Source organism: Aulonocara sp. 'chitande type north' Nkhata Bay, linkage group LG3 (genome assembly GCF_057382095.1).
Source record: "Aulonocara sp. 'chitande type north' Nkhata Bay isolate Kocher_YH1m ecotype deep benthic linkage group LG3, A_spYH_male_GT1.1, whole genome shotgun sequence".
In the NCBI taxonomy this organism is placed as follows: domain Eukaryota; kingdom Metazoa; phylum Chordata; class Actinopteri; order Cichliformes; family Cichlidae; genus Aulonocara; species Aulonocara sp. 'chitande type north' Nkhata Bay.
Genome location: NC_141346.1, coordinates 51877394 through 51904666, shown reverse-complemented (window position 1 = coordinate 51904666; position 27273 = coordinate 51877394). Strand labels below are relative to the sequence as shown.

At 39.0% G+C, this 27273-nt stretch overlaps 4 protein-coding genes across 6 annotated transcripts; all 4 read right to left on the bottom strand.

The window, feature by feature from the left end:
* Window positions 1-3296: 3296 nt before the first annotated feature.
* LOC147336109 (uncharacterized) lies at window positions 3297-4945 on the bottom strand. The gene is made up of 5 exons (XM_086287616.1): window positions 4858-4945; window positions 4038-4745; window positions 3808-3915; window positions 3543-3580; window positions 3297-3422 (listed from the first exon to the last, which is right to left on the bottom strand). Exons 1-5 carry the CDS (start codon window positions 4943-4945, stop codon window positions 3297-3299), a joined length of 1068 nt encoding a protein of 355 aa, XP_086143742.1.
* A 2041-nt stretch (window positions 4946-6986) lies between these two features.
* LOC147336108 (uncharacterized) lies at window positions 6987-9584 on the bottom strand. 3 transcript variants are annotated; one of them, XM_086287613.1, is made up of 5 exons: window positions 9524-9584; window positions 8721-9431; window positions 8497-8619; window positions 8362-8405; window positions 6987-7686 (listed from the first exon to the last, which is right to left on the bottom strand). In XM_086287613.1, exons 1-5 carry the CDS (start codon window positions 9576-9578, stop codon window positions 7567-7569), a joined length of 1053 nt encoding a protein of 350 aa, XP_086143739.1. In that variant the 5' UTR covers window positions 9579-9584; the 3' UTR covers window positions 6987-7566. The 3 variants fall into 3 exon arrangements, with proteins under 3 accessions (XP_086143739.1, XP_086143741.1, XP_086143740.1); XM_086287615.1 differs by having other exon boundaries at window positions 8503-8619; XM_086287614.1 differs by having other exon boundaries at window positions 8721-9423; window positions 9501-9578.
* Window positions 9585-11320: 1736 nt separating this feature from the next.
* LOC147336107 (uncharacterized) lies at window positions 11321-13424 on the bottom strand. The gene is made up of 5 exons (XM_086287612.1): window positions 13346-13424; window positions 12536-13234; window positions 12315-12440; window positions 11719-11774; window positions 11321-11440 (listed from the first exon to the last, which is right to left on the bottom strand). The coding sequence occupies exons 1-5, from the start codon at window positions 13422-13424 to the stop codon at window positions 11321-11323; spliced, it is 1080 nt and encodes a 359-aa protein (XP_086143738.1).
* Window positions 13425-16704: 3280 nt separating this feature from the next.
* On the bottom strand, window positions 16705-18003 carry LOC147336106 (protein amalgam-like). The gene is made up of 4 exons (XM_086286140.1): window positions 17289-18003; window positions 17079-17195; window positions 16958-16998; window positions 16705-16830 (listed from the first exon to the last, which is right to left on the bottom strand). The coding sequence occupies exons 1-4, from the start codon at window positions 18001-18003 to the stop codon at window positions 16705-16707; spliced, it is 999 nt and encodes a 332-aa protein (XP_086142266.1).
* Window positions 18004-27273: the final 9270 nt, after the last annotated feature.

Genomic DNA, 27273 nt, shown 5'->3' with positions numbered 1-27273 from the left:
CTGGTAACTCCTGTTAAGGTTCAAAATATTGGGGATGGAGACAAGAGAAAAAAACCACAATAACAACACTGGTCCGGCCGGGTTGAGTCAAACGATGATTTTAATGAACACACGCGTGGGAGATGGACACTGATGCAGACAGCCTCAAAATCTCAAAATGGTGGAGCATTGCTCAAACTTTTATAGCCTCTGGTGCCTCCACCTTATCATAAAAAGCCTAAACATTCACATGCTTTCTCTCACACAGCGCCTGAGCTACGACCTTGGCTCCCTGTTTATCTGCTCCTGCTGAAATGGGGCAGAAAACTCCAGCACACTCTGTTCTCTTCTACTCAGACAAATTAGACAATAACCTTCTGCGAACAGTATTTCTTATAACTCAGCAATATAATGCATCATAAAACAATATCATTCATTCACAACAAGTCAGCAATTTAATGTAATGCAAATCAGTTTAACTAATGTAATAGTTATCAGCTTCTTCTAATTCAGGAGAATAATGCAAACTAAAACTACATAATAATTCACAATCTTTAATTAGGGGTATAACATGGCATAAAATAATATTATAATCTAACAATTCCCCCTGATGAGGTCATTAGAATAATGACCTCACAAACACCCTTCAATTCAGTGTGGCCGGGTTCATCTCTTCTCACTCCTGAGGTCCTTTGTCCCCCTGAGGGGCGAACCATATGTGGGATGACCTCTGTGTTTGCGCAATTCAGATGCAAGAAAAACTATGATTCCAACAGTAGCAGGTCCAGATGACACTCTCCTTGTCTCCCACTGCTTTCAGCCTTTATTCTATTGCTGCAGCTACCAGTGTCGTCCAGTTGGGTGATCCTCTGCTCTTCATTCTTCAACCTTAGGGGTTAGACAACCCTTCAGTCGTAACACAGATCAGGGGATTATTCTGCCCCGATTTCAAACAACGATCTGTGTATTCTCCAGAAAAAGGAACAGGAAGGTGTCCCCTTTTTGCCCAAAAGCCTCTCGAACTTCGTTGGTCTGGTGTTCCCGGATTTCCGCCAAACCCTTCATGGTTATTGCTGTGTTTATGGGATCCATCCTTTTGTGGTGACTAGCTGGAGCCCAAACGCCATGACCCTTGGACCCAGTTAATGTCTCGGCAGTCACTGTGTCTGACTCTGCTACGGAGGATCCTCGCATCTCTGTGACCTCGTCTGGTGTCTGTTCCTTTCTCTGTAAGAGACAGAAAACCAAAACACCCCTCTTCCTAACCCTAATAATTGAATGTTGTTATCTACTGACCTTCTAGTGATTCAGAATTGGTCTAAACATTCAGAATGTCCCAGGGACTTATTCTAATCATATCTTATGTGTGTGTAAGCGTGTTTGCATTTAGCACTCTGCACTCAAGGCATTTCCTACACTTTATCAGTCCGGACAGTCACGCCGAACGAAGCTTCTGACCTTCAAAAGGCCGAGTGCCAACTCGTTATAAGCACATTTGCAAGGTGTGTCTGAAAATTATTGAAACCCCTCTTTTTAACAAAAGACAAAAAATTAACAAATCTTCTAAACGCTATTCAGTTCATTTCAATGAGTAATGATTAAACATGAAAGTGATAGTTTATGCTTTTTCACTGATTCTCTAAAAGGTCCGTCTTCTCGGACCGCTATTAGCTTAAGCTTTACCATTCCTAAGGTATTAAAGACACAAATGAAGTTATAAAATGTTCAAATAATCCTTGTTTGATGTTAAAGCTCAACCTTCCCCTCCTTTTTTGACACATTCCAATGTGTCAAATCAACGGAGCTAGAACATTCAAAAAAAAAAAGTTAGGCAGCTACAAAGTTTCCCAGACTCTTAAGGTGATCCGCGTGTAACGTTCTGACTCAGGTATTTAATATTTTAATAAATCTCGTTTAATTAACTGCCACTATTTAAACTAACTTTAAAGACATAATTTAAGAAAAGATCACAAAGAATAACATGATATCAGTGTTTTGTAAGCGCGTGCGGCCCTCCATGCTCGAAGCCTTTTCCCTCAAAAGCTCTACTCTCTGGTCTCTGGTCCAAATATGTGTTTTGATGTTTTAAAAAACATGGCAACATCCAAAATACCAAAGTAATCCACACAAGCCAGTGGGTAACATCACTGTAACACACAATCACTGCTTCTTAAACCAAGAAGTCTTGAGTTCTATGTCTTTGTTATACAAGATAAGATTTGTAAGTTATGTAGAATTTAAAAAAGACCATTTTGGTGTGTTTATGAGGACAGGCAGCTAATGGGGAAAAACTAAGATTTAAGACTTACCAAGTCTTGTATATCAGTTATTTCAGTCATATCAGGGTGGAGTGCTGAATTGCCAGCTAATGTTAGCAAGCTGTATTCATAAATTGTACAGGTGCAACACAAAGACACAGATATCTTCCAAACAGTCAGCAGGAAAGAAAATAACCCAAATAAGCATCTTGTATGGTGTGTAATATATTTTATTTGTCAGAAAATTCCATTAAAACCGTGCAAAATACACCAGCACAGCAAGAAGGCCCTTCATAGAGATCATGCTACTTTTGGCAGATCATTTATTCACAAGTAGGTAGCTCCATTTTAATTTTTTCTAACTTTTGCAATTTCAGAGAAATACTCCATTCATCTCTCCTCCTGGAATCGAACCGGAAATCTTTCACCCGTTGAACACGTAAACCACTACACTATGGAAAAATAGCCGTGCTGCAAACTTTCAGCAGAGTTAGTTCAAAAGTGCTAATTGCATTAACCTTGTTGTTTTAGCCAGTATACGGCTGCAATGGTGGAAAGGTAGTGGAGGCTTCCTGTTTGCAACTACACAGACACAAAAACAAAAGAGCAGATGGTTTGTTTTTGTTGTTTGTTTTATCTTTGAATTTGCTCACCCAGACATATAGAGATTTAACTTTATGACTTTTTTTAAACTTCAGACCTTAATCTAAGCTATAAAAAGATTCTTAAATATGTAACCACAATATGAAAAGATAAACAGATATTCCCCAGTAGAGAGCACTCATTACATTGTACATTGTATTTCTTGTGACATAAACTGGCTTATATTTATGGTGATGTGGCACAGTGTGTTATGCACATGTTCAGAAAGGTTGTCTTCGTAAAGTAACATGTTTTCTCACTGTTTTTCTTACCCCTGAGAATCAACAAGTATACTGATAATGGAAATGTAGCACCTTTGTAACCAAGGCTTTGTACTGATTATCTTCACAACAGATCTCAAAACACACGCTAACAAAACCACATCTTACGCTGAAACAAAGTCTAGATGAAACAGGTTCAAATCTGCTGCCTTACACTGGAGTACACACAGTGATTCATGGTGTCATTCATCTGCCTCCTTTGCCGGTTGGACTTTTGTGTCTGTACGGCAGCATAGTGAAGGTTGTCTGCATCTTGGTATCCCTGGTACAAAAATACACGAGTCAATAAATGTTACAGAAAAAAAATCAAGTGCTACAGTGTAATATATGTATTGGTAGCTGTTCAAAAGATAATTTGATATATATCAAAAAATATAGTCACCTCTGCATTAGCTGCATCTGAACATCTTGCTTGTGACTCTATTGTGAAACACAAAAAATATAAAAGCCTTTGTCTGTAAATACACGCTGTTCAAGAAAACAATATTATAGTTTGGTACTTATATAATGTGTATCCAGTCTTACTAACAAATCAAAGCACTTTACACTGTAAGCCGCATGTGCCCTTTCATACACCCTTGCAACTGTTTTTTGTGCACTATATCTAACCATGTTTGGACTGACTGCAAGTGTAAGTGACTGGTTACCTTTATTCATCTTCCACACTAGAAAACCCATTAAAAGACTCAAAGTGGTGGTGAATGCCAAGGCTCCACTTAAAACATGCACAAGAAAGTCAGGAAAGGTCACCTCATCTGTAGAGAACCAAACATCCATCAACCATCAGTGTTGTTAATATGTTTCCATTAAAAGCTGAATGAGAGAGTATTAAAGACTGTTTAGCAAATGTGAGACAGGCTACTAGAATGCCACTTACCCTCCGAGCCCAGCTTGGTCCCATTACCAAACAGTATGTGTCCACAAGAGGCAACAGCACAGTAATACATCCCATTATCCGACAAATTCAAGCTTTTTATTGGCAAATTGTAGACACACGTGTTCGTTTGTGTATTAGTTTTCCTCTCGCAGCGATTGTTCCTGCCCTCATGGGTGTAAATGAGTCCTAGATGGGATTTTTCTGAGCTTTTGAACCAGTAAACACTGTGTTCTTCATCACAAGTCCCAGTGTGGACTGTACAGTTCAGAGTCAAAGAGGCTCCTAGCTGGACGGTTGCAGAAGACAGCTGATGGACTGAAGTTTGAAGGTTCAAATCTGAACCCTTCACATGGATTGTGGCGCCCTCTGCAAATTCAAACTTGTAAGCATAGCAGCTTATGCAGTAATACGTTGCTGAGTCAGACATTTGTAAATTCGAGATTGTCAAGTGGTTCTTTCCATTTTTACTGTCCAAAGAAAATCGTGGATTGTTCTTGAAATCCTCGCTAAAAGTGCCATCTTTGTCATGTTTGTAGAAGCTAGAGATGAGCTTTGGCTTTTGTCCCAGGGTTTGTTTGTACCAGTAAAACATAGCTGCAACGTCACCTTCGTAGAAACATCGCAAAGTTACATTGTCCCCAACATTAGCTGATATAAAGCCGCTCTCTTGACGAACATTTGAGGAGAGCTGAATATTAGTTACCCGGTCTGTAAAGAGAACACCATGAATGTTTGCACTTAAAATCACAATAAAAGCCTAATCACTCTATAAGTGAGATTTAATTTATATTTTTAAGAATTTAAGGTATTCCCAACTTACCAATTTTCCAGAAGACCAGGCAAATCAAAGCAAAATTCAGAGATGTCATTGTGATCAAAAGGTCTTGACCAATGTAGAAAACCTCCATACGTCCTCTAGTCTTAGAGACAAGGCTCCGTTTGATTGGCTAACCAAAAGTGACTCTGAACTACTTTTGAAACAGGGTACAAAAGTTTAACGCCCCCTTCATTATGAATTTTGGTTCTCGCAGCAAGAGATATGGAAAACAATACCAGAGTTATAGTATTACATTATTTTAACCATTAAAACCCCAAAAATCAATAATGTGAGTGAGAGCAAACTTGGCCAAGGTTAGGATGTTTCCGGTTAGTGTGAAAATTAATTTAGCGCTACTTATTGTCTTAAGAACAGTGAAATGAACCAAGATCTGATTGAAAGACGCCACAGACATTAGTTATTGTAGTGACTGTGTGTATGCCATATCTGGTGATGCAAGTTTTCTTACTTCAGTGAGCCATATCCTTTTTAAATGCTCTATGAAAAGATCATATTGCTTATTTTTAACTTCCCGTCATTCATACATTTGGATATGTTTCAGTGTTTCTCTTGCTGGTCCCACCTTCACATTTCTAATTGTCTAGCATGCTTAGAGAGAAATGCTGCATCATCAAAATTCGATTTTCTAGGCTTCTGTTCTGTTAGTAGTTTATATACATCTTTTCATTGTCTTTTCGGTTGCAATAATATGAGTGGCCACTGGGGAAAATTAGGGCAATAATCGTAAATGGACTGGTTCTTGTATAGCGCTTTTCTACTCTTCTGGGCACTCAAAGTGCTTTACACAACTTGTGCTTTTACACCCATATTCGCACAAGCACATTTTCCTAGGTGCTTTCTAAGTAACATTCACACACACACTCATACTCTGATGCATGCAATTTGGTGTTAGTATCTTGCTCAAGGATATTTGGCATGCAGACTAGGGGAAGCCTTCTGATCAGTAGATGACCTGCTCTACCGCCTGAGCTACAGCCACCCCCACATGAGGGCATCATGTGACTTACTCACAATACAACCATCAATGTCCACCCAATGGGGGCCATAAATGGACTTGCTGCAATCGTTGAGATATATGAATCTGAATCAAAGTGGTGCGTTTGGTGATAAAAAAAAAAACTTAAATAACATGAAAAATCCAGAAAATTAATGGAAAATCTGTGAAAATCCAATTGCCCAGACCTGAAACTTGCTGTTTAAACATTAACAGCAATGTCATGAAAGTGACGCTATCCCACACTGAGAGCCATGAGTTGAAGCTTACATGTTGACTAGATGTAAATTAAATAATATCAAGCGTACATTCCTTGAAAAGACTCAAGGACTGAACATTGCGCGATAAAAAATTTAATTTTGAGTATAGGAGAGAAGGAAGTACTGCAGCTGCAAACAGATCTGCTTTCGTCCCCATCACTGACTTTTCCACCCTGGTGACACATTGGTAGGTGTAGTGGTTGGTAGTTCACTCTTGTTGTCTCTGACACAGCTGCCTCCTACAGCTACTGTCACTTTTATTGAACTCTCACTCACTAAGTCTCAGTCATTTATGTTAATTGGGATCATACTGGATCTCAATACAGTTCTTCTGGTTAAGGAGGTCAAAAACGTCCTGCATCCGTATTCACTGTCCTCTAGTAAAGGCTAAAAGCCAAAAAAAAGGATATTAAAAAAGCAGTGGGGCCATGGACATAACGGTTTTTGATATTTGGTTCATGTTTTAGCCATAAGGAAATGTTTATATTGCACCAAATTACATTTATTTTTATTTACATTTCATTTACATTTATTTTATTTTTCATGTCTGTCATAGAATTGTGTTAGTTAAAATGTGTGTGAACCTTACTGACTGAAAGGCCACAAGAGCTTGGGCTTCACTGGTTTTGTGTGGGTAAGAAGCAATATAGTTATAGAGTGCATCCTATTTGAATAAAATGAATAAAACAAAGACAATGTGATTGATTGCATTTTGATTTATTTTAGTATTTTGATGTAGTCTACTGAAGAAACTTGAGCATCATTAATACTGCATGGCTGCAGTCCATAAACACACTGCAGACACTTCCTGTCTGAAACCAGAAAGACAAAGTGAGCTAGGTGTTCTTCAAAGTACTTTGAAAGTCAGTCATTTGACTGTTGACCACACAGAAGCTACATACAGAGTCTCACTTCTCTGGTTTCAGGTGTGCAAACAACACCAAATGGAACAACATTCTGCAAATGCAGTTGTGAAAGATGTATGACATGTCTTAAATTATCAGAAGATTATCACTGATAAATTGTTTCCTGTCATGTTCAGCGTAACTGCATATTTAGAAGTTAAGTGCCTGCTTACCACAACACTGCTATGAGAAGGCACAGGCCTGCTGTTTCTGTGCGTGCAGTCTCATCTCTGAAGGCCACACTTAGAGACTGCAGAGACGTTCTGTTTATGATCCTTTTGCATTACTGAGTTTGTAATATTTGTAATATGAGCTTGCTAGCTTATGTTCCTCACAGTTCTACTGGCTTTTATGTAGCAATCTTTCTCTTTTACCTTTCTTTATCTCTGGCTTGTAGTTCTCTTCTTACCATACACAATATATTACAACAATGCTTCAACAATCAACAAATCGAAAAAACAAACAAAAAACAAATGCTTTAAAGACACAGTTTTTCTTACAGGACAACATGGCTACAAATGAAATTCCAGGTTTACTGTTTGACACTGGAGTACACACATTCGGTGTTTGTGTTGTCTCTTTGTCTCTTGGATCGGTTGACCTTGTGGTCCCTCAAAGCAGCATAATGGAGGTTGTCTGAATCTTGGTTACCCTGATAATAACATAACAATTTCAAATTAGTACTTTATTAATCTTTATTGCCACTACAACATAATGGCACATTGCTAAGGACATCTACACACCTGGAAGAATAAATGCATCATCAAATGTGCTGCTTTACATTCAGTAGCAGGCAGGTGCAGTTGATGGTGGGAATCTCACAGTTCATACCAGACTTCATTTGCAATATGTATACATTTATATTGTGTCTCACGTCTCCTTGTACCACAGAAATGTGTCAAAGTTGCCAACTCTCTGCTGACCTAATAACTGCAGAGTTTCAAACCTCCTCTGGTATTTACATCAACACAAAAACTGCACCGGGAGCTTCATGGCATGTTTTGTTATAGCCGAGCAGCTCTTCTGGTTCTAATGTTTAGATGGCCCAGTACTTTTGTCCATATACAGTATTACTGATATCTTCCACTTTGTCAAACTTGATAACTTCCAATGGTTGGTCATTATGTTGATGGAAGCCATAACTGTATCTACCAATGTTTCCTCTTATTTGTTTTTAAAGATTATTTTTAGTAAACATAGGTCCAAACATAATTTTCTGTTGCTTAAGATAGTAGAAATGCAAAGATTGCAACATCACAAACTAGAAAACTGGTGTACCCTACTTCTGTCTATCTACATACAGTTAGACTGGCAGATTAGTACTCACTTCTGTATTTGGAGTTGAGGCATTTGCAGATCTTGCTTGAGAGTCTGGTTATGAAGGTTGGAGACAAAGTTGCTTTTTAAGTCTTTATGACTGTATATGCTACCTAAACATGGGTGAAAAGTAACCACAGCCTACCTGAACTTTGGCGTTTCATTTTGATATTAATTCTCAGTGCTGCATATGACAGCATAAGCAGCAGGATAATGGTAAATATCAACGCTCCACTCAGGAAATACACCAAGACAACAGAGTGCTCATCTGCAAGTTAAGATGAGTAAAGCAAACATTTTTGAACATGCTTTGTGTGTAAAACAGTCACAGTCATGCAAATATGAAACGGATTTTGTATTGCTACTTACGCTCTAAGTGGAGCTCTTCCCGGTCTCCAAACAGTATGTGTCCACATGAGGCAACAGCACAGTAGCTCGAAGCATCAGAGAGATTAGGACTTTTCATGGGTAAGTTGTAGAAGCAGGTGTGTGTTTGTGTCGTAGGCCTCTTCTCATACTCATCACTCCTGACTCCGTTGGCATAAATGAGTCCAGGATGAGATTCGACAGAATCCTGGAACCAGTAAACTCTGTGGCCTCCATCATAGGTATGTTTGTGTATAATACAGTTCAGAGCAGAGCCTCCAGGCTCAATGGTTTCGGATGGAACCATCGTCTCAGACTGATGGAGCAAAGTTTGGATGTTTATCCCTGAACCCTCTACACTGACAGTAACACCTTCAGAAAATTCAAAATCGTATACATAGATACCAATGCAGTAATAAGTAGCTGAGTCCGAAATCTGTAGATCTGAAATGATCAAGTGATTGTTACCATTTCCAGTGTCTAGTGAGAAACGAGAATTGTTTTCAAACTCACTGTAAAACGTGCCATTTTTTTCATGTTTATAAAATTTAGACACAAGCTTTGGATTCTGTCCCAGAGATTGTTTATACCAGTAAAACATCACTGCGTCTTCTTCGTAGAAACATTGCAAAGTCACTTTGTCACCAACGCTAGGTGACACAAAACCACTTTCTTGACGCACATAAACTGAGGATTTCAGGTTAGTCTTCTGAGCTGAAGAGGAAAAAAAACACTGATTTTAAAAGATTGTGTATATCAGTATATATATGCGTTCTATACAGCTGTATTTAGAAGAGACAACTTACCTACACTACCCAGTGCCAGGCATGTTAGACACAAAGCAAACTTTAAAGGCATCATCGTGTCCACATCGTATCCTGTTGAATGTACTGACTCTCACCAAGCTCTTTATTCCTCTGAGTGGACTGCATTTGATTGGCTAACGAGAAGTAACGCCTAGGAGCATCAAGACTTGTGATGTTCCACACCGATTTCTGTCCCTTTAATTTCAACTTAAATGTAATCAGGTACACTATGACATTGCTTTAACTATTGTTACTTTCATTACTTGATGTTCTGTAAATTGCTGTTTTTGATCACAACATATCAGAAAATGACAAACTGTAACAATGAATGGTACGTTAACTATTTTCATGTATTGCACCTCTGCATAATTATACCCCTGCATTATCTTCTCCAGTAACAAAAAAAGTCTTGGTCCATAAAGAAAAATCTGATTTTATATTAAATGTATTAGCAACAGCTGGGTGTGTCTATGTTAGCTAATTGTGGGCAACACTTTCTTTTAATACTCTGCACAAGTGCCAGCGCTAACACAGACAGAAAACCTGAAGAGGTAACCAATGAGTCCTAGAAGAATATGGTAATATGAATATGAAAACCGTTATGTCAAGATAACATTAGTAAATATATAAAATATATATTTTTTACATTATGCAAATTTTACAGGGGTATTCACTGCTTCATATATGAAGGACTCATGTTTAAGAGCTGATATATGGGGCGGAGCACAAATAGATTTGCTGGGAGTCATTAAAAGAAGCTCAGGCTAATCTCTAAATAGCTGATATTTGCAGTTGGTGGTAATGTTTACTTATATTATACATGCACAGAGTGTGCAGTATGCACAAATGTTAGCTATTAAAATGACTATTAATAATATTAGCTATTTTATTAGTACAGGGCACTTGCTCATCAGGGAAACTGCAAACAAACTATTGTAATTACCAGATTGTTGTCTTTTTTTAACTACCTAAAAGAGTAATTGGTAAGCCGAGTTAAACTGTGTGGCTGCAATGTACAAAAACAATGCAGAGACTTCCTGTTTGAGACCACAAAGAGTGCAAAGGGTCCTACAGGAGTGCATGGCTGAAGTATACTGACAGCTATGTTTTTGCCTATCAACCACACAGACGCTAAAAAAAGACTCCCTCAGCTCTGCTGTGCGCAGACGACACATTTAGAGTAAACAACCTGCAAAGGCTTTCAGATGCCATCGATACATTTAGGGCAGATAATCTGGAAGATTTGTGTATGTCACATAATCATTTTAGACTTTGCAATAAGGCGGGATTTGTTGTTGTGAAATGGTTGCCGCTTTGTGTGAGCAACCTACCACACCTGGAAGAAGACTGTGTTGTATGCGTCACATCTGCAGTGCCATGCCGGTTGTTTCCTCCTGACTCAGATTGTGTTAATGAGAGTGTTTCATTCAAAAATAGATCTAGAATCAAATAATGTGTGTTGAACTAGAGGGTGAAGTGCTAATTATGCGCAGGCTTTGTGAAATATAGAGGGCTGTTCAGATCTTAAGCTCTGCAACACAAAGGTGCATTGTGTGCATACACACAACTGTGTGTATGTCGCTTGCTGTACATCGTGAATGCAATGTAAGTACAGCGACAATGGAAATATCACACCTTTGACAAAAGAACCTGGCTCAGCTGCAGTTAAGCAAACATGTCTGTTTATTTTGTAAGGCACAGATTTACATTTAGTTTAGGAGGAGAAAACCACACAAACAAAAAAGCAAAAAATGTGTAATTTTTCTCACAGAGACTACAAAGAAAACATGTCCAACTTTATTGCTTCACACTAGAATAAACACATTGGCTAAGGGTGTCCTCTTGCTGCCTTCTTGATCTGGTGGCCTTGTTTACCTTCAAAGCAGCATAATGGAGATGGTCTGCATCTTGAGATGCCTGTTTAGAAAAAAAGAAAGAAAAATGTTACCCTCAAACCAGCGAGCATAACCACTGGATGGCACATTAAAAGAAAACCTCACTTATAATAAAATTAATTTCAAAACAACAGAACTCCAAGTGAAAACTGGACATTGTGACCTTCGCAAGAATATGTAATACTGCAATGCATCGAATTGTTAAGGTGCTCTTCATTCTGTGTTTTTTTCCTTCCATTGTAAGGTCTCAAAAAACAGTTAATTTATTCACTGATATTTTTTTAAAAATTAGAACATTACACAAAACCTTACGTCTCCATTTGGATCCGAGGTCCCTGAAGACTCCGCGCGAGGGTCTGTTTATAAAAAAGAAAGAAAAAAATGATCATTCTTTTAACTCAGTTGGCGCAGTCACGACAAAATGACTCTCCATATGTAGTCAACACAGAATTGCAGAGGACACTTTAATATACTGAACAACTGAAGCACTAAGATTGTTTCAGTAAACCACCGATGACTTAATAATAAATTAGGTATGTCCTGAGCTAATTCATTTCATTCCAGTAAACAAAATAAATAAATAACTACATTTAAGAAATTTTTTTTACATCTTTGCAATTGACAATAAGAAAAGGTACAAATTGCATTTGTGTAGTAAACATATTTATGAAATGACTTTGTTAAAAAGAAAAATGAAAGAAAGAAATGTACTTGTTGTACACATTATCTGGACTTTAAGCGAGTCGACCAAAAATTTCAACCAAGTGTGCTGAAGAAACACCAGTTGATGTCTTCAGTTAATGTAACAATGAGCATTATGACTACTTAACAACTTATTAATGTCTTTCTTCCTTGTTATTGCATTCAGTAAAATGTAAAGAAGTCAGTTAACCCACCTGTGCATTTGCAGTTTTTTCTCTTGTACAAGGTATAGGCTGCATAAGCCAGGAAAACCAACAGACTTGAGTTGAACGCCAAAGCTCCGCTCAAGGCGTACACATAGATAAAAGATTCCCCCTCTTCTGTAGAGAACCAGACATTAAAAGACACCACATACATCATATTTGATTAGAAACTATTGTTACTGTTTAACAAAAGAGGCAGGAGCGGTAGCTACCCTCAATGTTCAGCTTGGCCCCATTTCCAAACAGTATATGTCCACATGAAGCCACGGCACAGTAGTAGGTCCCAGCATGAGACCGATTGAGACTCTCCATTCGCAGGTTGTACACACAGGTTTGGGTCTGTGAGCTGCGATTCCTCTCACATTGATCATTTCTGCCTCCGTGGGTGTAGATGAGTCCAGGGTGAGATTCTTCAGAGTTTTTGAACCAGTAAACACTGTGTTTTTCACTACAGGTTCCAGCGTGCACTGTACAGTTCAGCATCACAGAGCCTCCAGACTGGATGGTCTCAGGTGTTGATTGGTGAACTGAAGCTTGGAAAACCAAATCTGAATCCTTCACTTGGATGATAATCCCCTCCAAAAATTCATACACATATGAATAGCCACTTATGCAGTAGTAAGCAGCAGAGTCTGACATTTGTGCTTTTGAGATCTTCAAGTTGTTTTTATAGTTCATAGTTTCCAGTTCAAAGCGAGACTCATTCTTAAATTCATCAGTGAAAGTGCCATCTTTGTCATGCTTATAGAATTTCGACACCAGCTGTGGTTTCTGTCCCAGAGGTTGCTTATACCAGTAAAACATCACTGCAACAGTAGTTTGATTGAATGAACAGTTTAAAGTTAAATCCTGACCAGCTTTAACAAATGTAATATTGAATGATGGTGATAGCTTCAGAGCTGCCAAATGAACTGAAAATAAAAGAAAATACACAGTGAACTTAATATAATAACTGGATAAGTATTGGAATGTATGAGAGACATTGTGTAGCTGTCAACAAAATTATTTAAGTTGCAACTTACCTATTGATCCTGAGAGTAGATATGTCACATAGAAGGATAACAGCGGGGGTGTCATTTTGTTCAAATTGCTGTGGATCATTGAGAGAAGGTCTTTACGTTCTCTACTTATCAGAGACAAGACTGTTTTTGATTGGTCACTCAGAATGACTGAAAGATCACATGCTCAGTGCCCCCTGTAGGGTTCATTTAGGTCTATGAGACGATCTACAAAGGAGGTAATCAAAGCAGATTTGAAAAACTTTACTTCAAAGAGCAAGTTATGCAGATTTACTGAAGAAAATGCACATCCAGTTTACATTATGGCAGGCTCTGCCTGTACATGTGACCAATCACATGAGTACTACTGAATAATTTACTCATCACTCAATTAATGTTATTCTACCAGTAAAGGTGCTTTGCAAGCTGCAGCATATGTAAATGTTCACCATTAGCATTGGCTAGTTAACATTAGCATTCTTTGAAGGTCTGACTCTATTATGCATGTTTGGTAGCCAGGTCTCACCTCTTGAGTTTGTCACCGTAATGTTTATGAACAAGAATAAACTTGCAGACGGAGCCTTCACAGACTTTACAATAAACGTATCTTTGGTCATATTGTATAATGTTTAGATTGGTGTTTTTTTTGTGATTTTTTTCAGTGTTCATATGGATAAAAACTGAGAGATTTAGTGCTTTATTTTGTACAGCTTGTGTCGTTATGCAATGTCATGCAAACAAAACAGCATAAGGAGATCTATTTAATCATGGTAGAGGTGTTTTGTTTTTAATTAACACCATATGGTTCAACATGTAGAAAAGGAAGAGAAAGCATAACAGAAATGTTTCATGTGGTATTTTTAACATAGACTATATATGCATGTAACCACTGTGATGTCACCCACTGTACTACCAGAAATACACTGTCACATAGCTGACTGACACAAATCTCTGTCATGCGCATGTCCAGTCTTTTAAAATACAAACAACAACACAAAGATGCTTCATAGCAACTGTGTCTGTTATTAAACTGCAGGAACGTGCAGAAATAGAAGCTACAGTGAGACAACTCTGTTGATGACTGCATTGATTTTTTACTCTTTGAAGATCGGGCTCTGGCTCCTGGGCTGGCGTTGACATACATTCACTCTGGGTTCTTTGTTAGCTTTGTGTTAGCACGCTGTGTGTGCGGATACTTGCAAAGAGCCAGTGTAATGCCGGTGGCTGTTTCTGTTCTAGATGCAATGTGCACTTTACGTAGAAACTCGTGTCCTTTTGTGCAATAAAGATAAAAGTAATATCAATATCACCACTCCTCAAACGTTAGACTGGACCACCTTTTTCTGTCTCCCTGCACATAAACGCAGGATGAAAAATACACGTTTGATGTTTTTTCCCCCCTTACTATCTATTGATTGTGCAGATAATTGAAAAACCTAATCATATCATTCTTATTGTAACTTCCTATTTCTGAATTTAGTAGAGTAATCTGCATTATAATATATCACATTCTATTACTGTGTTAACAAAAAGTGTCATTTTTGACATAGTAACATATTATGTTATGGCACATTGCCTCCAAGTCTGTATACTATATATTTTCAGTGTTAGCAGTTTGAAAATATGGATGTTTTTTAAGTGATCACAACTGATTGTATATGGCTAAACTATATTACCATGCTTGGTTCATAAATTAGCATAAACCAGTAGAACAAAGAAACGTTGTAATTAGTAACACAAATAAGACAAAATAGCATCACTTTGCTCACAAAACTGAGGCCTAGCAGACAGCTATTAGCGGGTATTGGCTAGCACACCTATCAATCTACCGCGTGAGTGAGCCTAAATGACATTCAAACATCTTACTCATTTAAAAACAGATCATTTGTAATTATGGTAACAATTACCTATAATATCTCTGACAGAAGTTAGGTATTTCAAATTAGGAGACTATGGAAATGACTTCACTTTTGAAGTGGCCATGGAAGAATTGCATTATTTTGTTCTTTTTCTAAACTATTGAAAGTTGCTGCTTTATGTGGAAATACTATTTGTGAGGATTCTTGTCACAGTAACAAGGAGGTTGCTCGGTGCATGAATGGAAGCCCCCAGCAGACGAGGCCTACTTTAGAGTAACTAAAGGAGAGTTCAGGGTTACATGTTCCAGCTATATACTTTATCAAAAAGGAACATTTTAAGCCTAACCTTGAGAACCTAAAGTAGAGAGGTTGTCCCTCTCCTGAATCCAAAGTGGGAGCTGGTTCCACAGATGAGAGGCCTGTCCCAACAGCCCCAAGTGGTCACGGCAGATCACTAGCTGTCCCTGAGCCTGGTTCTATTGCGGGTTTCTTCTCATTAAAAGGAAGTTTGAGCACTTAGCAACAACTAAGTGCTTGTTCAAAGGTGGTTGTCGTTGGGGTTTTGTCTGTATTATTGCAGAGGCTTAGACCTTACAATAAAGGGCCTTGATGTGGCTGTTGTTGTGATTTGGCACTATATAAATAAAACTGAACTGATTTGAAAAAGTAAGCCTGCAGTCTGAGAGCAAACTGTTGTACTGGGTCGAGATGCTACTGTTACCCACCATTTAGTTTGAAATGTTAGAAACATAAAACATGTTTTTGTTTTGTTTTAATGAATGGATGCTCAGTTCATTGCAAATAATGCAGGGCCACAACTCTGGCTCTGGGTTTTATTTTTTAATATTTTATGTATTTTACAAAAACAACTAAGCAGCAGATAACTTTAAACTATAATGACTTTCCTAAAAAGTGAAGCTTTGGGTCAAGCTTCTGTACTTTTAGGGAACTGAAACTGTTCAGCAGTTATGGATGACTGCTGTTTTTACAAAGGAGCAGCTTCCTGTGCAGCAAGAAATGCATTCACACAGTTGAAGCTGAAGGTATGTAAAAGAAATCCATCTCCTTCAATCTTTTTTTCATAATCGTAGTTTATTGCCGATTGCTTTTAGTTTTTCACGTACACAGCAGGTCTTGTGAGAGTGGGCTTGCAAACATGAGAGGTTATGTGGCCAGGGGGCAACAGCCGGGTCTTCCTGTGTTTAAGCTCTCGTAGGACTTGTGTTTCCACCAGTGGAAACTTATACTCTGTCGCTCACATCACCTTGACCACAGAAGTGAAAGGTAAACAGTGAGAACTTACTGTAGCTGTGACCTGCATTTACGAAGGTATTAATAGATCGTGGGGGGGTTATATGCTTCTCTACACTACATTTGGGTTCAGTTTGATAGTCTATGTATAACAATGCTGAGCTATGTGATTTTGCTGAGCTCACAAAAGTCATTAGTCATCCAGCTGGTACATACAAAATATATTTTATTTTACATGATTTTACATTTGGCAGTGTGTATCTTTGCATCCATTCACACTTTTCTGCTCTTTACTCTAGAGTACACACAAATATTATCCAAGTTTTCTTCTTGACGATGTTGTTTACTGCTCCTCTTCAGACTCAGAGCTGCATAGTGGAGGCTGTCTGCATCTTGGCTCTGTTAGTGACGGACAAATGGGGGGATTGTGTTAAAATATAACTGGAAACATATCATATCTAATATAAATATAGCATCTGCTTCTATTAAAAACATGTGAGCAGATTATATAGGCTTTTTCACCTACCACTGCATCTGAGACTGTACAGGTTTGATGAGGAACAGCTCCTGCTAATCAAAGAAAGTAAATAAGCATGCTAGTCACATAGTTAGAGGATTATTATCATTAGAGATGGCAGAGACCTCACCTTTGCAGACAGAGCACAGGTTTTTCCTAAGCTTGTACATGATGAAAGCCAAGACAAAGAGCACAATAAAGGAACCTCCTAATGCCGCGCTCAGGAGATAAACTAAGACAGGGGAACCTAACACACACACAAAACAGATGTTACACAGTCGGTGTTTCACAGATTGCTTGAAACAGTAGTATGAAGTCACCCTCCTGCAGTATCACCTACCTGCAATCTCAACCTTTGTTCCATTTCCAAAAATAATCTCTCCACAGGAGGCCAAAGCACAGTAGTAGATCCCAGCATCAGCAGAGCTCACTGACTTTATTGCAAGATTTAAAGTGCAATTTCTCCTGTGAGGTGTTTCCTGTGAGATGTCTGCACACACGTGTCCCTCGCTGGGATACATGACTGTAGACTGAGAAGCTCCATGCCTGAACCAGTAAAGGTTCAGCTCTCCTGCACATGGTTCAGCTTCCACTGTACAGGTCAAGTTCAAAGAGTCCCCCAAGCGAAGCGGCTTCAACGTTGGCTGGTCTATTGCAGATCCAATGCTGGTCGCTGGTGATTTGACATGAAGGAAAACTCCTTGTCCAAATTCAATAGCGTTAAAGACTAAAACCCCACAGTAATACGTCCCTGAATCTGACAGGCTGAGGTTTGTGATTTTGAGATATTCTTTTTTACCTTCTACAAGGACTTTAAACCTGTCTTTATACTGTGCATAGATATCAGCTTCTGGGCTGTGCTTCATCCGAGTTGATATGATGTTAGGTTTGCCACCCAGGCTTTGCTGGTACCAAGAAAGGAAAGTTACAGCATCATCTTGACAAACGCATGTTATTGTTACATTCTCCCCGACTTTAGCAATCTTGATTCCACTCTCCTGAATTACACTTGAGGTCTTGTGAGCAGCTAGCACCTGACCTGGACAGAAGTGCATACAATTGTTTTAATTATATCTTTAACATCTCATCAGTCTCTTTAGAATTTACATCCTTGAAAAAAGAAACTGTGAAAAAAATGCAAAATACTCACAGATTTTATAGAGAATTGCAAGAAAAACACAAAGAGGCATCATCTCTGAAGCTCTGCAGTATGTATCGTGTGCCTTTACGGACGCACCCAACTCTTATAGGAGACGAAGACTGATCGTGATTGGCTAAGCTCAATGGTTGGTTTTCAATTCAGAACTACAGTTTGTTTCTTTCCAAAAGATCAGACTGATCAGGTGACTGGAGGTGTGATTGGGGTCAAGTCTTTTTTGGTGACATCATTGTTGCTGTGTTTGTATTTGTTCTGCAACACATCTAGGGTGTTTTTTAATATCTGATCTATAGATGTATTTTTAAGTCACAACACAATTTTTCATAGTTGCATGAATTTGTATGGGGAGGTGTGTTTAAACAGTTACGTGGGTTAAGAGGGAGTGTTAGTGGGGGGAGACAGAAAGTAACGCAGAAATCAGGTCAAGAAGTTTAAACCATCTAAAGCGAATATTGACATGTTATGGTTAATGGCAAAATTGTCTATGCTGTGATCCACTTAATGAGCATAAGGGCGGAATTCACATTTGTTCCTGTACTTGTAGACATTTTAAAAATCTCAGATTTATATGGTCATATGTGAAGAAATTGGTGTACAGATGTTTTCCGGATTGACAATGGTTGGAGTGTTTGGCGATAATTTGTGGACAACCTGAAAAATGAAGCTAACTTGGAAGTGACAAAAACTGCAGTTCCCCTGGGAACCATCTGAGGCTGTCTGAAAGTATTTCAAATTGAAAAGTGATTAAAAATGACTTTTAGGTTGCTCCTGGGTCTCCAACTCAGCATTTTGAGTTTGTTCTGGACTTTTTAGCTACATCGTAGTTCTTGTTATATTCTTATTTATAGTTCTTGGTTTCTTGTCTCATTATGTTAGTTCCCTTTTGTGTCCAGTTTGTGCTAGTTTCATCTCTGTGACTTGTAATCAGCGTCTCCTGTGTGAGTCAGTGTTGTCTCCATGTTTGTTACTGTTTTTAGCTCACCAGTTGTGACCCCGTGTCTGTCTGGCCTCTCTGTGCCCTGTCTTTGTGGTTGTCTGGTTTTCCCTGTTCTTTCTGTCAAGTTCATAAATATTTAATCTTGGTTCCTGTGTTAATCTCTTCCTGTTCCTGTAGTCATCTCTTTGTGTTTCGTCCTTTTGTGTCCTCTTGAAGTTTGTCATCTCTACATGTTTGTTTACATCTTGTCAGCTAGTACCTACCCTGCTCTATCAGTTTTTCTTTTCCTGTTTGTTTTCTGCCAGTTGCCAGCTAATAAAGCTGAGCTTTGAGTTTAATTCTGCCTGCTGAGACCTACATCTGGGTCTGATCTTAGTCAGCCACATGCCTGTTTCATAACACTTGGATTTGACTTGGACTTGTCTGCCCACACAAAGAAAGGTATTCCTAAACTATATTGATGAAAGTATTCCCTCACCCACTCAGAACATTAAATTCAGGTGTTCCAATCACTTCCATGGCTACAGGTGTATAAAATCGAGAACCTATACATGCAAAATGTTTCTACAATCATTTATGAAAGAACTGGTCGTTCTCAGATTTCCAGCATGGTACAGTGATAGAATATCGGCAACAAGACCAGTCATGAAATGTCTTTGCTACAGTAAAGTGTTTTAAAAAAGCAGGACTGGTTGGGAATGAAAGCAACTCATAAATGAAGTGTTAGGTCACATAAAACCACAGAGTTGAGTAGGCGCATAGTGCGCAAATGTCACCAACTCTCTGTAGAGTCAATCACTACAGACCTCCAAGCTCCACGTGGCCTTCAGATTAGCTCAAGAACTGTGCATAGAGAGCTTCATGGAATGGGTTTTCATGGTCAAGCTTCATCCAAGACTTACATTACAAAGCAAAACTCAAAGTGTCCGATGCAGCACTGGACTCTAGAGCACTGAAGCCGTGTTCTCATGCTTGTCTGTCTGGCAATCCAATGGGCGAGTTTGGGTTTGGTGGTTGCCAGGAGAACAGCGCTTGTCCAACTGTACTGTGCTAAGTGTAAAGCTTGGTGGAAAGGGGATTATGGTGTGGGTTGTATTTCAGGAGTTGGGCTTGGCCCCTTAGTTCCAGTGAAAGAAACTCATGGTGGTTCAGCATACCAAGACACTTTGGACAATTTCATGCTCCCAACTTTGTGGGAAGTTTGGTGTGGAAGAACTTAAGTGGGCTGAGTCCCTACCTCAACCTGATGGTTGGTTTGATTACACAGCGAGGTTTAACGTAACATTGCTTTTGCAACGCTTGTTTATTTCCTGTAGTTTCACAGGTTCTGTGCACATATGTTTGGTCAAAGATCGCACTCTGTGGGTGGACAGGGCAGTGACAACTGGAGGAGAGACAGATGCTGCTGTGTTTTTCTTTTCTTTTTCTTTTTTTTGCTGACAGATGTTGATTTCACTTCATGCCACTGCAATAAAATGAACTAGAAATTCATAGAAAATTGCAGGAAATGTGCATTATTCAACCCTCCACCCATCCATCCACTCACCCACCCGCCCACACACACACACACACACACCATTGTTCTCTTCTTTTTTCTGGGTTGTTTCAGTTTTGTAATGAGTGGCAATGTACTTTCAAAAGGTGACAAAATATTCTGGTCCATTCCCACAAATGTTTTGGATGTCAACGTAAATGCACATGACTGCGAAGTCCAGACATTTCACCAGTAACTGGCAAGAGTACATTGAAGGTTCACTCTGACAAAAATGACTCAGGGTGCCAGATTAGAGCCCCTGGTAAAAGATTCCAATGCACACTTACATGCACTTACATGTTTTTGGTGGTGAAAAGGGAACAATCTTGACTGTTGTCAGGTATTTTTATCCATTTTCATACTTTTAGCTAACGTAGCATTTTCATTGGCTCCTTTCAGCTTCGCACTTGTCACATTTAGTTGCATTAGAACTTCACCAGGCAGAAGTAGACTACTGCGTGTGAATCATATAAGTCTTTTTGATCTTTGTGGTCAGGTACTGTTTTAAGAAAGCTGCGGTGAAACTTCTACGACTGTTGACTCAGAACAGATGCTGCTTTACTGACCAACAGTCTTCTCACTTTAACCCACACTTCCTGAGTAGTGCAAAGTGACAGTAAGCTGTGCAATGCTCACGGCTTCTTTGACAAGCCAGAGCTACAATGGAAACATTTTGTTGTCGTTCTTTTACGAACAGTTGAGAGGAAGTCGTGTTGCAGGTTAAAAGCGACAACTTAAGGACCACTGGTAATGAAGAGAAAAGGTGTTTAGGTAATTTTGGCTTGGTGGACAAGACTTTTTCTTTCTCTCAGTTGTCATTTTATTGTCTTCTGTTCTCATGTTGAACTTCTCCAAAAAGCATGGCCAGATGACATTTTTCCACTTGGGTCATCTGGCCATGAAGTCTTTATTTTTCCAGTCAGTTCACAAAAAATCCAAAGCAGCATACTTTATTTAAATAAACTGCAAACATGTTATTATGTATTTTCCAATTCCTTTCACTTAGAGTGAGCAGGGTTAAAACAGAGATATTAAGAAGTTGCTCTTTGAAGCTATAGGTTTAGACGGCCAATGCAGTAAGAAAAAAGAAATGAGCGGATGTTTTGTGTATTTGGCTCTTCCGTGTTCAAATCATAAAAACCAAAGTGTAGCTGATGTAATTATGCTTATTCTTTGCCTTCAGTTTTAAAGGGTGCATGTAAATAGATGAACATGTGCAGTTTAAAAGCTCCAATTTTTTATTGGGACTGTGTTAAAGTAGCTTTGTGTGAATATACTTTAAAATTATTGAATACTGAGCTTTGGTGAGACCACCCTCAGTTCATCCTCTGGTAGAAACAAGCTGTTTTAGCTCCTCCCGCTTTAGGGGTACCCGCCCTTTAAACAAACTCTTCTGATTGGCAGCCTGTTGAGCAGCATGTAGGTGGTGCTTCTGCGCTTGCAGCCAGAGATGTGTGGCTGAGATGACCATATAAAGAATAATCTCTCACAGTCACTCTCACTTGCTGTACACAGATAGAAGAGTAGAAAAACACAACAGTAATGGATTGTTTTGTTTCGTGACTTTAAACTTTGGCTGTGTTGAAATCCTCGTATAAGCATGTCTTGCCACTTGGTAGTTATTGTGAAACAATTTGGTATTTTTTTAAAGCCTTGAATTCTGATGGTCATTTGAATATAAAAATCATATAGCATCGTCAGTCAAACCGGATTTTAAAAAGTATTAATGACACAACAGAATATAGGGGAAAGCACCGTAGGTACATGAGGCTTGGTCAGCAAACGTACTTTGTAGTTTTTTGTTCATATATTTGCAGTACTTGCAGAGTTTCAGTAGACCCAGAGAAAGCTAGAAGCTATCGTGGTTTCCTAAAACAATATTAACTCATCATTTACCAAAATGTTTTAAAACCATCAAAAACTATGAATGTAGACTGAATCCATATTCCAAATAGGTCAAAAACACTGTGAACACCACAATGGGGAGGAGTATGTATGTTTTTCCACTGTGCTTCAAGAAGTAAATTCAGGTCACTCTGGGGCATTTCCATTATCACAGTACATATGCGTGCCTGCAGTGCTGGGCAAATATCTCATTTAGTGGCCCACACTTGAAGCACTTTGCTTAAATTAGTTTATGAAAATGGATCAAAAACAGGAATATAGTAGCAACTTAAAACCAAATGAAATGTTTTTTGCAAAATAAATTAAAATAATTATAAAAAAAAACATGGTAACAGAGAACAGAAAGTAGAGCCAGGCCCCTACAAACCTTATCATATTGCTCCTCCTCCTTCCTCTATATATTCAAACAGGTTCAGCTCTGCATCACTTCACTACTGTTTTTTCTTTGTGACTTGACTGTGGGGAGGTTTTGAACTTATTAATAGACATAAGTGTCAAAGCATACGTGAGAAGGAGAAGTGACAGGTCACAACTGTTACTGTGAAGCAACTGGAACAAACAAACAGCATAAAAAAACAACCACATAGACATCCTGTCAGGACGGAGGAGCGGTGGGTTGTTTGTGTGGGGGGACTGGTGAAAAAACCGCTGGGCTTAAACTCGCTGTTAGATAGGTTGACCACAGTGGGAACTCAGTAGCGAGATGTGTTTTTGCATTTCTTATTACTCAGCCGGCTGAAAAACACATCCGTCTCAATAGGAAACAAGACCAAAGTTGAACAAACATCCACTCCTTACGACCCTCTGTTTGTTTGTTTGTTTGTTTGTTCTTTCTGGATAAATAACATGATGTCAAATGAAGTCATGACAGTCATATTTCATCATGGCACCAGGTTAAAAGCATAACTTCCTGACTTACTCACTTATGAAATTCCATAATTTCAGAAAAAAAGTAGCACTGTGCTCCAGCAGATTGCTCCACTGCTTCTTTGCTACCTTTCTTACACAATAAAGAAGAAAAGTGTTTGTTTTAAGACATCAGACGTTGTCATGATCGTGGGGTTTCGGGGGGTTGAACAAAGGGGGCAGCGAGTAGCTTTTTATGTCAGTCAACCACAACAACACATCTAAACACCTCACTGTGTGGGTGGATTGCTTTGTGTTTTGAACAAGACACGTCTCACAAACATCAGTCTTTGATATGTGGAGACAAGTATCTTGCCTTTGTGGTGAGCTTACCTGAAATAACATATATCTCACCACTTAGCTATCTAGTGGTCACGGCCACATCTAAGCGTTGTGTGATCGCTTGAGCAAAATGTTGATCTTTTCACAAGTTTACCAAAGCATAATAATGGTGGGCTACTGCCCTCTGCTGGTCTAAAGCGTAACTGATATTAAATTGCAGGGTCCACCCAGTTTACATATTAGTTTCTATCTGATATGTAAACTTTAAACTGATCTGTACTTCCATCCATTGTTTTAACATTTATTATGTGACTTTTGTTGCCATGATGCCAGGTCTCTCTTGGAAATGAGATTTTTAATCTCAGTGAGATTTTTACCTGGATAAATAAAGGACTAATAAATTAACCATTTTGTGCAAAAATAGTTTATATAGTTTTAATGGTTTAACAACTTTAATCTTTTATTATGCATTGCTGTGCTTTGATCTTAGCATATATATAGATTTAGATTCACAAATGCAAAGTTAGGTAAGGGTTAAAAGAACAAGAAAAAATAAAAAAGATTTAAAAAATTTTTTAAAAATAGATAAAATAAGGATAAAAAATTAAAAATAATAATTAAAAAAGTACAAATAGGTAAGTGAAGACAAGTGTGGTATGCAGATGCCGATGTAGAGTCTGATAGCAGTGGGGACGAAGGAGTTGTTGAGTCGGGATGTTCTAGATTTCACACTTCTGAACCTTGGTCTATGAAGGTGTAACCTATGTTGGGGGTGTGTGGGTTCTTTGAGGATGGAGGCAGCTCTCCTCTGCTCTGCAGAGAGGGCAGCGGAGTCCTGATAATCTTCTCCACAGTTGTTATCACTCCCTGCAGGCGTTTGCGGTCCATAGCAGTAGTGCTGCTGTATCATGAAGTGATGCAGCTGGTCAATGTGCTCTCCACAGTGCAGCTGTAGAAGCTGCAGAGGATCTTGGCCGACATACCAAATTGCCTCAGCCTGCTAAGGAAATACAGCCGATGTTCACCTTCAAATCAAAAGGTTTGCCTTTCTACTGAAACCAACATGGTTCATAGGGTGACACTTTCACTTTGAAGGTGAAATTCACTTGTCTGGTTTCAGCTTGGTGGTAAGCTAGTGAGTGGTGTTCAGTGTCCAGGTGAGGTCCTCACTGATGTGGATTCCCAGATATCAAAAGCTGCTCACCCTTTCCACTTCACGCTCCCGGATAAACAGCGGCTGGTGAGGCCTCCTCTTCTTCCTTGTGTCCACTATCATCTCCTTTGTCTTATCAGTGTGGAGGTTAAGGTTGTTGTCCTCACACCATGACCCCAGACCGGCCACCTCTCTCTTGTAGGCCACCTTGTCCCGTCCCGTGATGCGCCCGATCACTGCAGTGTCATCAGCAAATTTCAGTATGATGTTATCTTTGTTGGAGGCGACACAGTCGTGGGTGAACAGGTTACAGAGGTTGGGGCTGAGGAGGCAACCCTGTTGGACACCAATGTTTGTGGTAACACTGGCTGAAGTCTTGTTGCCAGCCAAGAAAGTCTAAAAATTCTTTCCACACTATGCAGGAACTGAGTCCCTGTTGTCATGAGAAGAAGGGTTGGGGCCTAAACGCAAATCTCTCAGACAGACTAGCTGAGAAAGAGGAAAACAAACCCAAGAAAGGATTTAAAATAAAGTCTTAAGGCTTCAGCAACGGTCGGCAGAGGTTTTATGTAAGACACCAACACGTCTGAAAGGACTCACTAGCTTACCACCAAGCTGAAACCAGACAAGTAGAATGTTCACCTTTAAAGTGAAAGTTTCACCCTATGAACCATGTTGGTTTCAGTAGAAAGGCAAACCTTTTGATTTGAAGGTGAACATTCTCAGTTTTCAGTTTGTGGCACACTTTTCACTCTTTCTCTACTGATTAAGAAACTAGTTGGCAAGTGTTTGCAACCAAGTCAGCGTCTACTGTGCACACTAAGAGCAACTGTTTCTGCTTGTGACCATAGGTAGGTTAAAGTGCAGCACCATATACTTCCTGGCAATCATGAGGTCACTGGCAGACTGTAAATTTGGATCTCTGTGCTTTAGAAAATGAGGTCCCAGTGACTGCCAGCAACTACATACAGGATTCCAAAACACTGAAACATGTCTTTAGGGCTTTGTAACTGGGGCCAAAGAATCAACAGGGAGCACAGGGTGAACAGGACACTCCAACATACCGAGTGCCAATCACTGGAGGTTTTGGAAGGGAAATGTGGAACATAATCAGAGTAACTAAAATCAGACAAAAAGCCCACAATAAACAAGACATGAGTGTCAATAACTAACAAAATAACCACACAAATATGCTTATAAAGTGATAAAAAGTCATAGTGAGAAGAAATGTGATCCCCTAATAATCCTCTGATAATTGTGATAATTTTGTCATTCTTTTTCTAATCCTTTATGTGTAGAGTGCTACTTAAAAAAAGTAAAAGTAAAAGAGGAAGTCCAAAAAAAGTTTAACTTAAAAAAAAACAAAAACAAATTTAATCACTCAGATGGTCTAAAATTGAAAGTGATTCACATAAAAATAGCTGTTTCCTGTGGCACATGACGGAAACCCACATCCGTACGTGATTCTCGCCCAGAGATCATATTCAGCGAGTGTGTATTTTTTCTGTTTTTCTAACAGTCACTGTATAAAGGCCTGCATGTGTTGCGTTTAGGCAGGGGTGTCAAACATAAGGCCCGGGGGCAGGAATCAGCCTAGTAAAGACACCAATCTGTGCCACTGGATAGCTTCAGAAAATGTGAAGGCGTACACAGATTTAAAATGTCAAAACATTTTTACTAATTTAACAGCTTTATCCATATCAGTAACATTACATTCAGTGGTCGAATGTTTGTGGATGCTGGAGGCATTTCCGCTCTTTGTTTTGATCATTGCTGAGGTCATTACTCAAAACTTAAAAAGTAATGCATTACATTACTTAATTACACGCAGGAGAAAGATGTTCTTTATGCTACTCGATAAGTTGCTTTCATGTTACTGTGTAAAATTATCTGAGAGTGTAAGAACCAAGAAGCAGGATCGATATGCAGGCAGACTAAGGATTCTGGGGAATTGGACTACTGGGAACCAGTTCTCTACAAGAACCGGTTCTCGATTCCCATCTCTTTTCATACTGCATACCAAGTAATTAACTAAAACAGAAACAATTAAAAGACAGATTTATTTATTTTTATTAAAAAACAAACACATAGAAAGCACACATTTAACATGTAGTTTTACTGTTTGGGTTGCTTAATGTCAAAAATGGGCTGTATGTGGCCCACGATGTAAAATGAGTTTTACATCCCTGCATTTGGAGGACATTTGTCACATTTTTCTAATAGGGGTAATTCACAAGTACAATAAATATGGGGATTCAGCCAGTAGATAACTGACTTACCAACTTTTACTTAGCTATTATTAATATCTGGTTTTCTTCCACACTATGAATATCTCCTGTCTTCCTCTCCACACCCCAACGTGACAGATGTCTGCCACTCTTTTAGCCTGGTTCTGCTGGAGGTTTCTTCCTGTTAAAAGGGAGTTTTTCCTTCCTACTGCTGCCAAAGC

Bases quoted from the DNA above. Each gene is read 5' to 3' on its own strand.
- LOC147336109 (XM_086287616.1), bottom strand. From the start codon at position 4,945: ATGGAGGTTTTCTACATTGGTCAAGACCTTTTGATCACAATGACATCT. The intron at 3,916-4,037 runs GTAAGTGGCATT...GGTTCTCTACAG, and splicing joins GACCAAGCTGGGCTCGGAGG to ATGAGGTGACCTTTCCTGAC. The intron at 3,423-3,542 runs GTGACTATATTT...TTTTTGTACCAG, and splicing joins CAGATGCAGCTAATGCAGAG to GGATACCAAGATGCAGACAA.
- LOC147336108 (XM_086287614.1), bottom strand. From the start codon at position 9,578: ATGATGCCTTTAAAGTTTGCTTTGTGTCTAACATGCCTGGCACTGGGT. The intron at 8,406-8,496 runs GTAGGCTGTGGT...CTTCATAACCAG, and splicing joins AATGAAACGCCAAAGTTCAG to ACTCTCAAGCAAGATCTGCA. The intron at 7,687-8,361 runs GTGAGTACTAAT...TGTTATTATCAG, and splicing joins CCTCAACTCCAAATACAGAA to GGTAACCAAGATTCAGACAA.
- LOC147336107 (XM_086287612.1), bottom strand. From the start codon at position 13,424: ATGATCCACAGCAATTTGAACAAAATGACACCCCCGCTGTTATCCTTC. The intron at 13,235-13,345 runs GTAAGTTGCAAC...TTTTATTTTCAG, and splicing joins TCTACTCTCAGGATCAATAG to TTCATTTGGCAGCTCTGAAG. The intron at 11,775-12,314 runs GTGGGTTAACTG...TTTTATAAACAG, and splicing joins AAAAAACTGCAAATGCACAG to ACCCTCGCGCGGAGTCTTCA.
- LOC147336106 (XM_086286140.1), bottom strand. From the start codon at position 18,003: ATGCACTTCTGTCCAGGTCAGGTGCTAGCTGCTCACAAGACCTCAAGT. The intron at 17,196-17,288 runs GTAGGTGATACT...TGTGTGTGTTAG, and splicing joins AACAAAGGTTGAGATTGCAG to GTTCCCCTGTCTTAGTTTAT. The intron at 16,831-16,957 runs GTAGGTGAAAAA...CGTCACTAACAG, and splicing joins GTACAGTCTCAGATGCAGTG to AGCCAAGATGCAGACAGCCT.